At 41.3% G+C, this 16,666-nt stretch overlaps 1 protein-coding gene across 1 annotated transcript in view; it reads left to right on the top strand.

The window, feature by feature from the left end:
- Window positions 1–3,521: 3,521 nt before the first annotated feature.
- Window positions 3,522–16,666, top strand: part of LOC139665092 (sodium channel protein type 4 subunit alpha B-like) — a gene marked incomplete at both ends in the record, with an annotated part of 23,515 nt that continues 10,370 nt past the window's right edge. Inside the window, 3 exons of the mRNA XM_071544059.1 lie at window positions 3,522–3,644; window positions 5,899–6,021; window positions 11,573–11,845. Coding sequence (XP_071400160.1) covers window positions 3,522–3,644; window positions 5,899–6,021; window positions 11,573–11,845 — 519 coding nt within the window. The remainder of the gene's footprint in view (window positions 3,645–5,898; window positions 6,022–11,572; window positions 11,846–16,666) is intronic.

Below are 16,666 nucleotides of genomic sequence, written 5' to 3'. Positions count from 1 at the left end.
ACATGAGGCTCTCTTTGATTCTTTTCTTTCTTTTTTCTTTCATTCTTTTCTCTTTCTTTCCATCCGTCCTTCTTCCTCGCTTCAGTAAACTCACTAATATCACAGATATTAAAGCGCGGTGGCTTCCTTCTTTCTTTCCTTTTTTCTTTTTCTTTTTCAATCAGTTTGTCTTTCTTTTCTAGTGTCTTTCTCTTTATTTCTTTTTTCTCTCTTGGTGTTGTTTTCTTTCTTTCTCGTTTTCCTTTCCTGATTTTTTTTCTTTGAAGAATGGAGACAAAGAGAGAGAGAGAGAGAGGGAGGTGGGCGAGATGGAGGGAAATCTGAACGAGAGATAGAGAGAGATGGAGAGAGAGAAGAAGCAGTGAAGTGAGGGAATGAGGGGAATGAGGGAGGGAGAAAGGAAACGAGGGAGGGAGCAAAAAGATGAGAGATGGAGGAGAGAAAAGGGAAAGAGAGAGGGATGGAGGGATGATCAGAGAGAGAGGGAGGGTTTGGACTAAAGATAGAGGTAGAGAGAGAGAGAGAGAGAGAAAGAGAGAGAGAGAGAGGTTAGGTCTCTTTTTTCAGTGGGGTTTTCAACAGATCATGCATGAACCAATTAGTGTTTTCTCTTTGCACACACACACACACACAGTACTATGATCAGTGCTTACAGCAGAGGAGGTGAATGAAAGCAAACAGCTAAACAGAGAGAGAGAGAGAGAGAGAGAGAGAGAGAGCTGGCTAAGCGGAAGTAAATGTGTATCATTCATATAGTAGTCTCTCTCTCTCTCTCTCTCTCTCTGCTCTATATCAGGTAGTGTGTGTTACAATAGTTGTCTTTTGTTCTGCATGTCGCTGCACTGCATTAACTACACAAATAGCAGGGGCGAGAGACATAGACAGAGAGAGAGAGAGAGACATAGAGAGAGAGAGAGAGAGACAGAGAGAGAGAGAGAGAGAGAGAGAGAAAGGTCCACAGCCTCTGGCCAAGCGATAAGCAGTGGCTTTTCAACCTCTGCTCACTCACACACACACACACACACACACACACACAACTGTGCACACTTGGAAACTCGCACTCTTTCTCACTTTCACTCTTTTGGACATACATACACAGAGGCAAAGTCATACACACAAAACCACACACACACACACACACACACAGTTCATGATGCACACCATACATATGCATTCACATGGAAATTGACTCTCTCTCTCTCTCTCTCTCTCCCTCTCTCTCTCTCTCTCTCTCTCGGGGTGTTTTCCGCCTGGCCGTCTTCATAAGTGACACTGTGTGTTGTGACGTTTTTATTCAGCTGAACTAGCCTGGGGGGAGAGAGAGAGAGAGAGAGAGAGAGAGAGAGAGGGAGAGAGAGGGAGAGAGAGAGAGAGGGAGAGAGAGAGAGAGAGAGAGAGAGAGAGAGAGAGAGAGGAGAGAGAGAGAGAGAGAGAGAGAGAGAGAGAGAGGGAGAGAGGTTGAGTCATTAAAGCAGAGACAGAGACCAAACCATGCAGATCTGAGACAGGACTCAGAGTTTGATGTGACATGAACTGTAACAGAATTCTCTGATCCTAACCCCATTGCTCTCACTGTGTTTCCTCAGCCCCATATATCTAACTGTTGGAATGAATAATCATTAATATAATCCCATGACCTGGTTCCATAACCTGGTTTCAGGTTTCATAGTTGGGTATATAGCACAGAACTTGGATAGAACGGTCTTTCCAATTCAAATCCGTGTTCCAGGTCGGCGGCCATTTTTATTCATTTCTGTATGACGGCCCAGCACCGGTTGTGTTTCTGTTCCGTCCGTCTGTGCAGGAAGAGTCGGATCAGACACTCAGCTGTTCACCAAGCAGCTGCAGCATGAGACAGATCAGCTGACCGAGCCGGGTCGCACACGCAACTCTGGAGATACGCATGGCTTCTATTTTTGACGGACTTACAAATGTATTTAAATGTCAAGATTTCGCAATGTCACTCAAAAAATTTTCAGAGATGAAGTTATCCACGGATAGCTGCTGAGAAGCTTCTATTTGACAGAACGCCCACACTCTCAAAAACAAGACTAGGTAGACCTAGTGCCAGCCGGGCCTCCACTTGGATTTCACACCCTAGTATAATACATGTTCTGCCCATGACCTGCTCTGTCATTTTCAGCCACATTGACCCCTGGAGACATTTTGAGTTTAATACAATGTTGGACAGAGGGGCATTTATGCCCCTTTATGTCTTGACTGTTACCAAACTATGTTTTTGAGACAAAGGGTCTGTGTACAAACTTTTAAACTAGCTGTTGCCGATGTAAAATGAAGACAGACTCAGCAACTGCATGGCTGATTTCTCGCCTCAAATGTTTTCAGAAAAACATTTCGGTGAACTATTTTCGTAATATAAGAGAAAGTTTCCAAACGAGCCACCATGTTTTTCCAGTTTGAAATCTGGGGGCAGAAACACACCATGATACACACCGCAATATCACGTATACCACCATGACTGTGTAGGTCTTGACACCACTTCTCGTGCGACTTTCAACAATGGGTAGTCAGTCAGTCAGTCAGTCAGTCAGTCAGTCAGTTACTTTCACTCTTCTAGGCCGGTTCCAGAGGCCCGGCAAAAATGAATTGAGTACTCCTGTATGGTAATTAATTAATGTTCCATGTGGTACAGCTTGAGTTGTTTATGGAACAATAAGCAAAACTAGATAACTGTGTTCACTTCCCCAGAGGTAAAATGTAGATATATGCGCAGCAGAACGAGCAGACGGACGGGACAATACAGAGCTGCTAGCAGCTTAAACTGCTGAGCTGCACCTGGACCGCAACAAGATCAGATACGCAAACGTTACGCAGGCTGTGCAGCAAGTCACTGAGCTGAGAGGTTTCACAGCAAGAACCAAAGCAGCTTCTCTGTCTCCTTGCTGCCATGGATTGCTAACATGCTAATGTTGACTAGAAGAGCTAGAGAGAGAAGTCCAGTCTGTGATGAAGCTAACGTTAGCCTCGTCGCTAACGTTAGCCTCCAGTTGAGTTCTGACAGTTTGCTAACAGACTCATCTGCTCAGTGAGACAGACTTTACTGACTTAAGCCGCAGTCACACTGATCCGTCAGAAAACGGACAGAATTATTGACAGATTTCTGTCCGTTGGGCTGTTTTGGAACGTCAGCGTGTTCGCCGATTTAAAAAAAACAGTAGGAACGTCGTATTTGCTAAACGGACGATGACAAATCCGTCAGCGTTGCCCGGGCAACGGACAGCTCTCATTGAAAATGAATTGAAATGAACGGAGACGGACAGACACAACGGAGCAGTGTGGCCGTGGCCTTAATGTCCAGACTTGTGTTGTCACCATAGCAACTAACACTTAAAATTCCATAATCACCATTTTATGCTGCACTAGACAAATTACCATGACAAACAGTGGAAGGACCGTTCTATCCGTTCAGGTTCTGTGGTATAGTCCATATGGTTCCCTAACTCTAGCCCTATAGTTCTCAGAGTTGGGTAACCTTTAATCCCTGAACCCTGACCCTGTAGATCTCGGTGTTGGGCATGCTGGCCCGGGCCGTCAGTGTGGACCAGATCATCACCATGCGGGTGCTGAGGACGCTGAGGGCTCTGCGTCCTCTCCGGGCCGTGTCCCGCTTCGCCGGTATGAGGGTAAGAACCGGTAGAACCCACCGGAACCCACCGGGAACGTTACCGGAACCGCCGGTGGCAACGCCAACCTACGACCGACCGCTCTGTCACGATGTGCGTCTTAGCTGGCTGGCTGTAGAGGGCTGTAGAGGTGATGTCTGTGTTTTTGACGTGGGGTCGATGGTATTTTAGACTGGACAGGAGTCAGTAACTCAGACTGTTGTTCTAACTCTTGTGGTCACACCAGTTTAAGGCTGATTCATTGCTGCCTGTATTCCTGTCTGCAATACTTAATCTGAGTTTCAGACTTAAAATTAAGACTTAAGACTGAAAAGTTATGTCAAACAGATTACGATTGACTAAGATTGGATGGTGAGGTTTTCAGTTGAACTCTCACCTTATCAACGCCTTCTAAAAAACACCTGAAGCACTTCAATGACTCACCAAAATCACCAAAAAACATTGTTAAAAATTCACAAATTTTGATGTAAATGCTAACCCACAAGTTGCCACTTATATTTTTGAAAACCTGTGACACCGTAACAGTCTGCAATATCAACTCCTGTCAAAGCCTTAATGATGTTGGACCCACATGACAAAAACACAGTGGTTCATTGGGGCTGAATAACAATATTGATCCCTCTCTTTTCCACAATTTGAGGACTGCAACAGGTTTCCCAGAATATCACATAAATAACCAAAACTAACCATTTTCTCCCATCTTTCCTCTGCTTTCTCCAGCTCATACACTGTTTAAAATAAACATAATGCTTTTCTCCTCCACAGCTGTCAGACTTCACACTTCATATAATTCCTTCTGTTTCTACAGATCAGCTGGTAACACTTTACATTAAGTGTTCATTCACTAATGTTAAGTAATGCATTTACTAACATGAATTAAACATGAATAACGACATTAACAAAGATTAGTTAATGCTAAATACACATGAACAACTGCATTAATTAATGTTGGTAAACATGTTTGTTATTTATGTTAATTAATATGCTTATTCACATGAAATAAGCCTGAACAGTGACGTTAACAAAGATGAGTTCTTATTACATCACAATAAACACTAAACACAATAAACACAATAAACTGCATTATGTTGTTCTACATGTTTATGTATTGTCTAAATTGAAACTCGAACTCTTCATGTATTACTTTGTTAATGTCGTTATTCATGTTTAATTCATGTTAATGAACGTATTAGTTAACATTAGTTAATGAACACTTCATGCAAAGTGTTACCGATCAGTTTGTTATAATGAAAAATATTAGTATTTTCTTGATGTTAATCTTTTGTCAGTTTGATCATCATATATATTTGTCTTTCCTTGTAACCTTTGAGTCTTCAGGTGAACAGAATAAGTTTTAGCAGCTTTCTTTTTCTTCTCTGATGCTAAATGTGAACATGTCAGTCCTCTGCTGCAGGACTTCAGGTAGTGACCCAGTATCTGAGGTCTGAATGCAGGTTCTGGTTGTTAATTCATCTCTCTTTATCTCTTTATCTCTCTCCCCGGTCCTGCAGGAGAGCTCAGTGTTTAGTGTTTAGCTCTTCATGAAGCTAACTGAGCTCAGTCTCCTCCTCATCAGCAGGTTTCCACACTAACAAGAGCTTCAAGAGTGTTATCTCTCACGCTTTCACTATCTTTGATTAGACTAGACTTTAATGGTGCTGGTTCTCTCTCTCTTTCTCTCTCTCTCTCTCTCTCTCTCTCTCTCCCTCGCTCTCTCTCCCTCTCTCTGTTTGCTCTCTTTCAACCGTTCTCTATCCCCATCTTTCCCCTTTTTCTCTCTTTCATCTCCATCTCTACCTTTCTCTCTCTTTTTCACTCTCTCTTTCCCTACCTCCCTATCCTCTCTTTCTCACCACTTCCACTCTTTATGCACCTCTGTACGTTTTCCGTCCTACCTGTCTACCAAAACAATCTACCTCTCTCTCTCTCTCTCTCTTTATTTACCTTTCCCTAACTCTTTCTCACTACCTCCATCTCTCACTCTCCCCATTTCTCTCTCTTTACCTTACCTTTCTGCCCATCTCTCTCTCTCTCTCTCTCTCTCTCTCTCTTTGCTCTCTTTCTGCTTTTCTCTATCCCCATCCTTCCCTTTCTCTCTGTCTTTTTCTGTCTACCTTCCTCTTTCTCTTTCTCTCTATCTTTCTATTATATTTCTCTATCTCTATTCTCTCTCTCTCTCTCTCTCTCTCTCTCTCTCTCTCTCTCTCTCTCCTCTCTCTCTCTCTCTCTCTCTCTCTCTCTCTCTCTCCTCCAGGTATCGTTGGTCAGTTTGGTAGCGAACACGTTGGGTTATTCAGACTTTGCAGCCATCAAATCTCTGCGCACGCTGCGGGCGCTGAGGCCGCTCCGAGCGCTGTCCAGGTTTGAAGGCATGAGGGTAAGAGGCAGTATTAAACCACACAGACACCAACTGAGCATGCTCTGTGCTGCCGGGGGAGCGCTTGGTTTAACCCGATACGTCCCACCGGCACTGCGTCATGTGAGTTAGTGAGATTCATTGAGATTAACTGAGACCAATATTAGTTGAAAATATGGGGTCGTACCTGACAGAAAGGTACTTTGTTGAGCAATTATCTTATTCCATGATGGACAGAACATTCTGTTATGGAATAAAATAAATGTAAAAACACGCAGACATCAATACGGTCTTCCACTTTCTATGCTATGAGTCATATGTGTCAGTCTGACCTACAGTGAAAAGGCATATAGGTGAATCAGAGGTGGGGACTCGAGTCACATGACTCGGACGTGAGTCAGACACGAGTCACAGTTTGAATTGCTTGAGACTTGACTTGATGTATGAAGAGAAGATTTGAGACTTGACCTGATTTGTTCCTATTAAAACCATATTGCATTGAAAAGTCCTAGATATTTAGTTTTCTTTAAGATATTAAATTGATACTGGACTCTTGATTTGTTCTGACTTGACTTGCTGTTCTACATTTAGACTTGAGACTTGACATTAATGACATGGACTTGACTTGGTAATCTACATTTAGATGTGTGCCCCAAGACTTGAGACTGACTTGGGACTTGGGACTTGGGACAAGGTGAATTAAACTCAACTTTATAATAAATCTTTCACACTCTACAGGAGGGAAAGATGAAGCTACTTGTGGAGCTACAGGACATATTTTGGATTATGGCTCAATCTACTTCCTACTTTAGGGAGTGGAAAGTTCTCATGTAGCTACCTAGCTAGCCAAGTGTAACGGTGAGAGTGGTTTGTTTGTCCTCCAGAAGGGGGCGTGGCTTAGATGCCGGTCGAACGTATGTTAGATAATTTAACACAAGATAACTTAAAGAGGAACTAAACCCCAAACCCAAATCTGCATAAAGCTTGACATAAAGCTAAACAGCATGCTACTGAAAGGGCCATCTGCTATTGGCTGATATGTGGTGCCAGGCAATGATGTCACCTTCTATAGAGAACAACAGGTGGTGACATCACCTGGTACCAAAGATCAGCCAATAGCAGATGGCCATTTCAGTACCCTACTTTTCACCATTAGATGTCAGGCTTCACACAGATTTAGGTTTAGAGTTTAGTTCCTCCTTAAATCAAGCGCTCCCCTCTTTTAAAGTATTTGACACACATTCATCATCTCAGTGTTTCTGACAGTTTTTCCTCCCAGCTCGCTCCTCCTCACCTGGCATGCTCATCACATCTCATCTCATCTCATCTCATCTCATCTCATCTCATCACATCTCATCTCATCTCATCTCATCTCATCTCATCACATCACATCACATCACATCACATCACATCTCATCTCATCTCATCTCATCTCATCACATCTCATCACATCACATCACATCACATCACATCTCATCTCATCTCATCTCATCTCATCACAGCTCATCACATCTCATCTCATCTCATCTCATCTCATCTCATCTCATCTCATCACAGCCCATCACATCACATCTCATCTCATCTCATCTCATCTCATCACAGCTCATCACATCACATCTCATCTCATCTCATCACATCACATCACATCACATCACATCACATCTCATCTCATCTCATCTCATCTCATCTCATCTCATCACATCTCATCACATCACATCACATCACATCTCATCTCATCTCATCTCATCACATCTCATCACATCTCATCTCATCTCATCTCATCTCATCACATCTCATCACATCTCATCTCATCTCATCTCATCTCATCTCATCACAGCTCATCACATCACATCACATCTCATCTCATCTCATCTCATCACCTTTAATGTCTCTCTTCTCATTGTTTTCCACTTCTTTAAGCATCATAAGTCTTCTCAGTGTTTCCTCACAGTTCTGAGGTTTTCTCTTTCAGAAAAGATACAGGACAAACTCCATGTTTGCATGTTGAATGAAGTGTGATGACTTGTGATGTATTTGTGTCTGTATCTGTGTCAGTATTACTGTCAGTGTCACAGTCAGTGTGCTGCAGAAACCTCCTGTCTCTAGAAACTTTTAAAGAACTGAGAAAAACTGGTAGATTATTGACACCTAAATCCATGCAATGCTTTTCCCAAAAGTTTGTCTTGGTCCGAGGGTTTTAAAACATTCAAATACATTCATTCTGAAATGAAAATTGAGATAACTCACACCTAGGTCCATGTACTTTTTGGTCATTCTATTTTCTTTTCCAAAATTGAACGAATTTGTAATTTGATTTTCATTTCAAAATCCAAAAATGAAACGACAACTTCCGGTTTCGGAATATGAAAAAACAGGCTTTTTTCTTTTTTTTTGTTTTGTTTTCTTACTATTTTATATTCTGTTTTACAAAGGAGAACAGGAAAATTAATTCCTTTCTAAACCAGGAAAAAATTGCCTTGTATTTTGTTTTTTTATTTTTTGGATTTTGAAATGAAAATCAAATCACCATTCATTTTTCATTTTTTTTTACATTTCGGTTTCGGAAAAGAAAATAGAATAGTACCAAAAAGCACACAGACCCGCCTACTATAACAAAATGATAATTGAAGAAGAATGAAGAAGAATTATGACGATAGCAGAAAATTTAAATATTAAACAGTTGAATGTTGACCTTTAGTTGATGATGTGATGGATTTTTTTTGTTCTGGAACAGAGCAGGACAGACGATGTCAGATGTGGATTAAAGTTAGATCAGAAGTTAAAAATGCTGACAGGAGGAGCAGAAGCTGACTGATGCTCCGGTTCACATGAAGTTCATGAAGCAGTGCATGCTGGGGGAAAAGTTTCTCCTCATCTCCTTCCCTCTCCTTTCGCCTCCTTCCCTCACTTCCTCGCTTTGTCTCCTCCTCTTCACTCGTCTCCTCTCTTTTCTCCTGTTTCACCTCCTGCCCTCTTCTCTCTTCTCCGTTCGTCTAGTTTTCTCCTTCCCTCTCCTCTCCCCTCTTTCCCTTACCTCCTCTCCTCCTTTCCTCTCTTTCCCTCTTCCCCTTCCCTCTCTTCTCCTTCCTTATTCTCCTCTAGTCTCCTCCTGTTTCATTTCCTCTCCTTTCCTCTCCTACTCTCCTGTCCTTTTGTCTTCTCTCCTCCTCTCTTCCCCTCACCTCCTGTCCTCTCCTCTCCCCTCCTCTCCTCTCCTCCTCCCTTCTCCTCTCTCTCCTCTCCTCTCCTCTCCTCTCCTCTCCTCTCCTCTCCTCTCCTCTCCTCTCCTCTCCTCTTTCCTCTCCTCTCTCCTCCTCTCCTCCTCTCCTCTCCTCTCCTCTCTCCTCCTTCCTCCTCTTCTTTATCTGGTTAATAAGATTAGGTCTCATGCCGGTTTACAAATGCTCCGCACTCAGCGCCACGCCGCTCACTCAGCACGGCATTCTGGGTAGAAGCAGTGCGTTATGGGTACAGCGAGGAGGGCTTGAGCGGCAGATTGCTTTTGTGTGTGTGTGTGTGTGTGTGTGTGTGTGTGTGTGTGTATGTGTTTTCATTTGGACAACAATAGCCCGCTCACGTGCTTCTATACAGTTTGTGTGTGTCTGTCCTTATGTGTGTGTGTGTGTGTGTGTGTAGGTGTGTGTGTGTGTGTGTGTGTGTGTGTGTGTGTAGGTGTGTGTGTGTGTGTGTGTGTGTGTGTAGGTGTGTGTGTGTGTGTGTGTGTGTGTGTGTGTGTGTGTGTGACAGAGCGCTGACACTAGCCGTCTCAGCTCTCTCTCTCTCTGCACCAGCAGGAGGCAGGAAACTAATTGTCCCCAAAAATACAAACCGTTGATAAGAAATCCACATTCCTCCAGACTGAAACCCGAGCAAAGCGTTCCTCTGCTGTCAGACAGCAGGGAGGGAACCAATCAGCTCGCTCAAAATGATCCCGCTTAAAATAGAGGGGACGCACGCCATGACTGACATTTACATTTTACATTACAGTCATTAAGCTGACTCTCTTATCCTGAGTGATTTGCAGAGAGTTCAGCTGTAGAACAAGCTAAAAACCCCTGGATCATCAACATTACAAGCAGCCAATAGAAGGCTAGGGAAGTCAAAAATGTAAAGGAGGAAACAGAATCTCATCGGCCAGATTCTCCGGCATGCCCGAACCGTCAAGTGTAGGATAGTCTGTGAAAGTGTTTGTCTTGTTTCCCCATGATAACCGACTGCATGTCGACTGTGCTGTAAATGTCCCGAGGCCGAGGGAATTCACAATGTTTTTGGTAGATTGTTGCTGCTCAACTAAACCATTAAGTGATGAGAAGATAAACACCAAAATCATCCACGTGTCTCCAGTAGATCATTAGCTCCAGTGCTACATGCTAACGCTTTAGCTTTATACCATATTTCCTCTAATAGTCAATTAAAAGCCGGGTCTCCGATAATGTCCGGGGCCGTGGTCGACACGAACAAATAAAGGCCGGCTCCAAATACAGGCCGGGGAAAAAAACAAAGGAAAAAACAACGGTGGATACCGGTAAACTCCTGGTGCCTGTTATATAATGTAACTGTAGTTTGTAGTAACGTACAAGTGCCACAAGATGGCGGTATGCCACAAGACGGCTCGGCCGGAGGAAGTCTCTGGAGCGTGCCGTCGCCGATTACCGTAATTATCGGTAATGCGTCGCAGTAACAAAAAAACGGCTACCTAACGAACCCCAACAGAAGCAGATCAGAAAACAAGGAGGCTTCGTACTAAAATATGAGCAAATATACTTATCAAACAGAGGGAATTAGAAATAAAGGCCTGTCTCTAATATAAGCCTGCTTCCAATAAAGGCCTGGTGCCCTCTGCAGCTGAGGGAAATAAAGGCCCGGGCCAATATTAGAGGAAATACGGTATACTATGTAGAGTGATGGTAGCTCCATGCTAACACTTTAGCAGATTAAATTAGAACCTGTAGCAGCTCTGAAGCTAAACAGTAACTATTCTTAAATGATCCGTGGCTCAGTCTGGCAGTTTTGTGCAGCAGAATGGTCAAATGTTCTCATCACTTGACAGGTAGCCTAAGCCAGTCATTCTCAACCTTTTTCATATCATGGACCCCTAATGTAGTCCACATTAGGCCCACAGACCCCATTTGACCCAAATCTGAGAATATTTGTATTGTTAGATATTAGCCTATTTTGTTTTCCATTACTATCTGAGACAACAAAACAGCCATTCCTCTAATTGTGTTAACTTCTTATAAATGCTAAAGTTTCATAATTCATCAATTTGCTGGGGACCCTCTGGGATCCCCTCAAGGACCCCTAGTGGTCCCCAGACCCCACGTTGAGAACCATTGGCCTAAGCTTTCCAATCGGACAATCTACCAAAAACTGAATTCTGCCATGTCTGAATTAATGAATTTTGAAAAATCAGTGTAAGAATTGTTTAAATTGTAAAAAAAAAAAAAAAAAAGCTAACTGTGTATGTTTGTGTTTTCTTCTATGCTCTGTATGTGTCTGTGTGTATGTGTATGGATGTGTGTATCTGTGTGTGTGTGTGTGTGTGCCTCTCTCTCTCTCCCTCTCCCTCCAGGTGGTGGTGAACGCTCTGATTGGTGCGATCCCCTCCATCATGAACGTGCTGCTGGTCTGTCTGATCTTCTGGCTGATCTTCAGCATCATGGGCGTCAACCTGTTCGCCGGGAAGTTCGGCCGCTGCGTGAACCGCACCGGCTTCATCTACAACGCCTCCTTCGTCAACAACAAGACCGACTGCCTGGCGCTCAACGACACGCAGTTCTACTGGAGCAAGGTCAAGGTCAACTTCGACAACGTGGGAGCCGGGTACCTGGCTCTGCTGCAAGTGGTGAGGGGCCGGGACTGTGTGTGTGTGTGTGTGTGTGTCTGTGTGTGTGTGTGTGTGTGTGTGTGTGTTCTCACTGCAGACAGGCAGTGGTGGCAGAAGTACTCAGATCTTGTACTTAAAGGGTAACTTCGGTATTTTTCAACCTGGACCCTATTTTCCCAACTGCGGGTGTCTAAGTAACTAATGGGGACAACAATTTTTGAAATTGGTCCAGTATTGAGCGAGATCGCTCAGTAAATAAAGTCATTAAAATCAGCTTCACCTTTACCAGCTGCAACATTAAAGTGATAAACACATTAATGCATCAATAATTATAATAGAATAATATAATATACATTATTCTGAAATGGGCCATTCTGCATAATGAGTACTTTTACTTTTGGTACTTAAAGTATATTTTGATGCTAATACTTTTGTACTTTTACTTAATTAAAAATTTGAATGCAGGACTTTTACTTGTAACAGAGTATTTCTACACTGTGGTATTGTTACTTTTACTTAAAGGGTAACTTCGGTATTTTTCAACCTGGACCCTATTTTCCCAACTGCGGGTGTCTAAGTAACTAATGGGGACAACAATTTTTAAAATTGGTCCAGTATTGAGCGAGATCGCTTCAGCCGGCAGCCGAGAAACGGGCTGCAATGTGATCCGACGGGCAAATGAACCGTCAATGTACGTCCACTAAAAGTGCTTGTTTTGCCACTGACAGGCTCAGATTGTTATTAAAAGTGTCTGACAACATTATGGAAAGGACTCTATACAGAAATGAAACGCACTTCCTTACCTTACGCTTGATCCGGTCTGTGTGTAACCAAGTCTCGCTCAAGTCTCGCGAGAGCTTAGTTGTTGCAGGAAGTGAGTGAGAGCTGGAGAGAGGAGTGCCGGGGGAGTTTGTCGTGTTGGAGTACAGAAATCGTAGCTCAATGTTATCTAAAATATTTTCTAAGTCATGGCTGAATATTTACCTGATTTCGACAACGTGGAAGAGGCCTTTGACTTCGATGGCCGCCCGTATTTATTTGAGCCAGAGTATACGGATGAAGGAGCTAAAGGCAGAACGGCTCTGGCTAAAGGTAAGGAAGTACGTTTCATTTCTGTATAGAGTCCTTTCCATAATGTTGTCAGACACTTATAATAACAATCTGAGCCTGTCAGTGGCAAAAACAAAACAAGCTCTTTTAGTGGACGTACATTGACGGTTCATTTGCCCGTCGGATCACATTGCAGCCCGTTTCTCGGCTGCCGGCTGAAGCGATCTCGCTCAATACTGGACCAATTTCAAAAATTGTTGTCCCCATTAGTTACTTAGACACCCGCAGTTGGGAAAATAGGGTCCAGGTTGAAAAATACCGAAGTTACCCTTTAAGTAAAAGTAACAATACCACAGTGTAGAAATACTCTGTTACAAGTAAAAGTCCTGCATTCAAATTTTTAATTAAGTAAAAGTACAAAAGTATTAGCATCAAAATATACTTTAAGTACTCATTATGCAGAATGGCCCATTTCAGAATAATGTATATTATATTATTCTATTATAATTATTGATGCATTAATGTGTTCATCACTTTAATGTTGCAGCTGGTAAAGGTGAAGCTGATTTTAATGACTTTATTTACTGCGGGGTAGTTTGTAAATTTCCCCCGGGGGATCAGTAAAGTTTTATCTTAATCTATAATAAATACATCATAATTTATTTGTTGATTATATTTTGTATTGTTAATCTGAATATGCAAAGTAACTAGTAAGAAGTAGAAGAGTAGAAGTATAAAGTAGCAGAAACTGGAAATACTCAAGTAAAGTACAAGTACCCCAAAATTCTACTTAAGTACAGCACTTTCTTTCCAAGGTCTTTTTATTAATCAAAGTAACACTGTGCAATACAAATTGTGCAAGGTATTTCCAAATGTTTCCATTTTATCCCCTATGAACGTTAAACAGGTGGCCTGCTGCCAATAACAACGACAACAAATAATAAATAAATGATATTGATGATAATAATACAAAATGCAAAAATAAAACCGAAACATAAGAAGCAAGAATAGCAGTAATGAATCAAATAAATAAGTAAAAACAAACAAACAAGCAGACAAAAAAAAAACAAAAAAAACAAAACACAGAAACAAAAACAAAACAAAACAAAACAAAACAAAACAAAACAAAAAAAAGGACAGTACTTGAGTAAATGTACTTAGTTACTTTCCACCACTGCAGACAGGACAGTATGGAACTATATATTCTATCTGTGTTGGACTATGGTGATCTTTAATATATGCATACCTCTGCTCAGTGTCTCATATGGTTGACACACCATGCTTCCTTCAGGTTCTTTACCAACTGTAAAGCTCTGACTCAGCACTGTGAGTTATATTCTCTGTAGGATGTCCTGCTCTGGCCTCCCAGGCTCTGTCATTGGTACACTTTCATATATAAGGCGATTCTTGGTCTGCTTCCTTACTACCTGTGTGTCTTTATCACGCAGAAAAGTGCCGGACAATACTCTCTGCGTTCTCAGGACTTCTTTCTGCTTTCTGTCCCAAACGCCCGTACGGAAATTGGAAAAAGGGGATTTGTGTATTCTGCTCCCTCAGCATGGAATACGCTGCAGAATGACTTGAAACTCAATGAATTAATCTCATTACATGCTTTTAAATCCAAAATGAAAGAATTAGAGGCAGATTCCTTAAGATGTCAATGTTTTTAATTTACCTGGTTAGTTCTTTTTAATTTTAATTTAATTAATTAACAATTAATTTTAATTTTGTCTCCCGGCCAGGTCTCCCTTGAAAAAGAGATTCTTAATCTCAATGGGACTTTTCTGGTTAAATAAAGGTTAAATAAAAATAAATAAATACAAATATGAATGACAAAAAACTGTATTTTAACCTTTATTTAACCAGTCAAGTCAATTAGAAGGAATTTACATTGACGGCCTGGCAAGACGTAACATGACTCTTGGTTGGGAAAGGAGACCCTTCTCTCTCTCTCATCACTTTTCTTTGTTTCTATTTACTGTTTTCCTGCTTTCTCTCTCTTTCTCTTTACTTTTCTTTCCATCATTCTCTCCCCTCTTACCTTCTCTTTATCTCTCTCTCTCCATCGCTTTTCTTTCTTACCTTTGAGCTTTCCACAATTCCTCCATTTGCACTTTTCTCCCCTTTTCTCTCTCTCTCGTCATCCCTCCCTCCTTATCTCTCCATCATCCACTCAGATGTACAGTATGAACAAAGCCAGTTACAGTCAGTGCAGCTCCACTTTTCCACTTCTTCCTCCTCTCTCTCTCTCTCTCTCTCTCTCTCTCTCTCTCTCTCTGTCAAGATGTACAATGACTCTTGATTTGGAAAGGAGACGGAAAAAAGAATAAAATATAGTAATAATAATAATAAGAATAATAATAGAGGGGAAAAAGGAAAACAAAATAGCAAGCAAGCAATGCAGCATAGATAGCTAGTTGTTTTCAGAAGGCAACAGAACACAGAAACAGTAATGCAACAGCAGAGATATCACTAAAGCAACTAAAACATGCAGCAACATGACAACATTTTCCTGACTGCACTACTTCAGGTGATGTAACGTGTCCTATGGCGGCCATGTTGGAGGTCCTATGTCTTGGCAAAATAAATAACAATTATAAACTTTATTGATATAGCACTTTTCAAAACCGAGTTACTGTAGAAGTGCTGTACAACAACAAAAATATAGTTTAAAAAGTCAATAAAACATCATACAAGGTAAAGGACTTAAAGATAGAGGTAACACTTTACAATAAGAGTCACTAAGTTAAGGGTTAGTTAATGCTTATTAAGCATTAAATAACCCTTAATTAACAGTTAACTAATGTGTCTGGTAATTATTTACTAATGGTGTTCATGTTAACTAAGGTATTAATTTATACATTATTTATAAACTATTAAATAATGTATAAATGAATACCTTAGTTAACATGAACACCATTAGTAAATTACACATTAGTTAACTGTTAGTTAAAGGTTAGTTAATGCTTATTAAGCATTAACTAACCCTTAACATGGTTACTCTTATTGTAAAGTGTTACCGACAGAAAACACCATCTGAAAGAAAGAATACAATGAAATGGAATAAAAAAAAAAAGTAAAATAATTGAAATCGAATTAAATGAAATGCTGATTGTGTTTCTAGTCTTCCGACTCATCAGGCATCATGACAGAACTGAACAGACGGTTAACTGCTGTGTCGTGTTTAGCTGATATGAAACAATGTGTGAATATAAATCACACGTGTGCAGATATTAAGCTTCTCTGTCCTAAGTTACAGTAACTCCATTTTGGACTAATGTATTCCAAATGTTGTCAGATATGTTTCATACAGTAATGGAGCCTGACCCTCTTCTGGTGGTGCCTGGAGTCTCCGATCAGTTTTCCCTGCTTAATAACTGTCAACAACTGCTATCTTATGCACTTGTTTTGGGAAAAGGCAAAGAGGTCCCACCTGTCAAAGTATGGCTGGAAGAAATAGTAAAACTTTCTCACCTGGAGAGAATACGGTTCTCGCTATTAAACAAACTGAAACAGCTCAACAGGATCTGGCATCTCTTTCTCCAATACATTGATAACTCAAACTGATCAGTTGTACTATATTGATGCCTTTGGTGTGACAAGATGTAAAGTCCCAAGAAGGTGGGAGGGGGTTAGGGTTAAGGGGATAGTTGTATACATGTCTTTGTTTTTGTTTTGTTTTTTCTTTTCTCTTCTTTTCTCTTTGTTTGTTTGTTCTGTCTCTAACTCTAAAGCGAGGACAAATCTGTAATACTGAATGTATTTTACGACTGCTTCCTCGATAAAAAA

The sequence above is a fragment of the Centroberyx affinis genome, unplaced genomic scaffold (genome assembly GCF_046629955.1).
Source record: "Centroberyx affinis isolate AG114_WGS23_722 - 3 ecotype Tasmania unplaced genomic scaffold, CSIRO-AGI_Caff_v1 ptg004442l_1, whole genome shotgun sequence".
NCBI lineage: Eukaryota > Metazoa > Chordata > Actinopteri > Beryciformes > Berycidae > Centroberyx > Centroberyx affinis.
The sequence above is the reverse complement of the archived record's forward strand: the minus strand, read 5'-3'. Positions and strand labels throughout refer to the sequence as shown.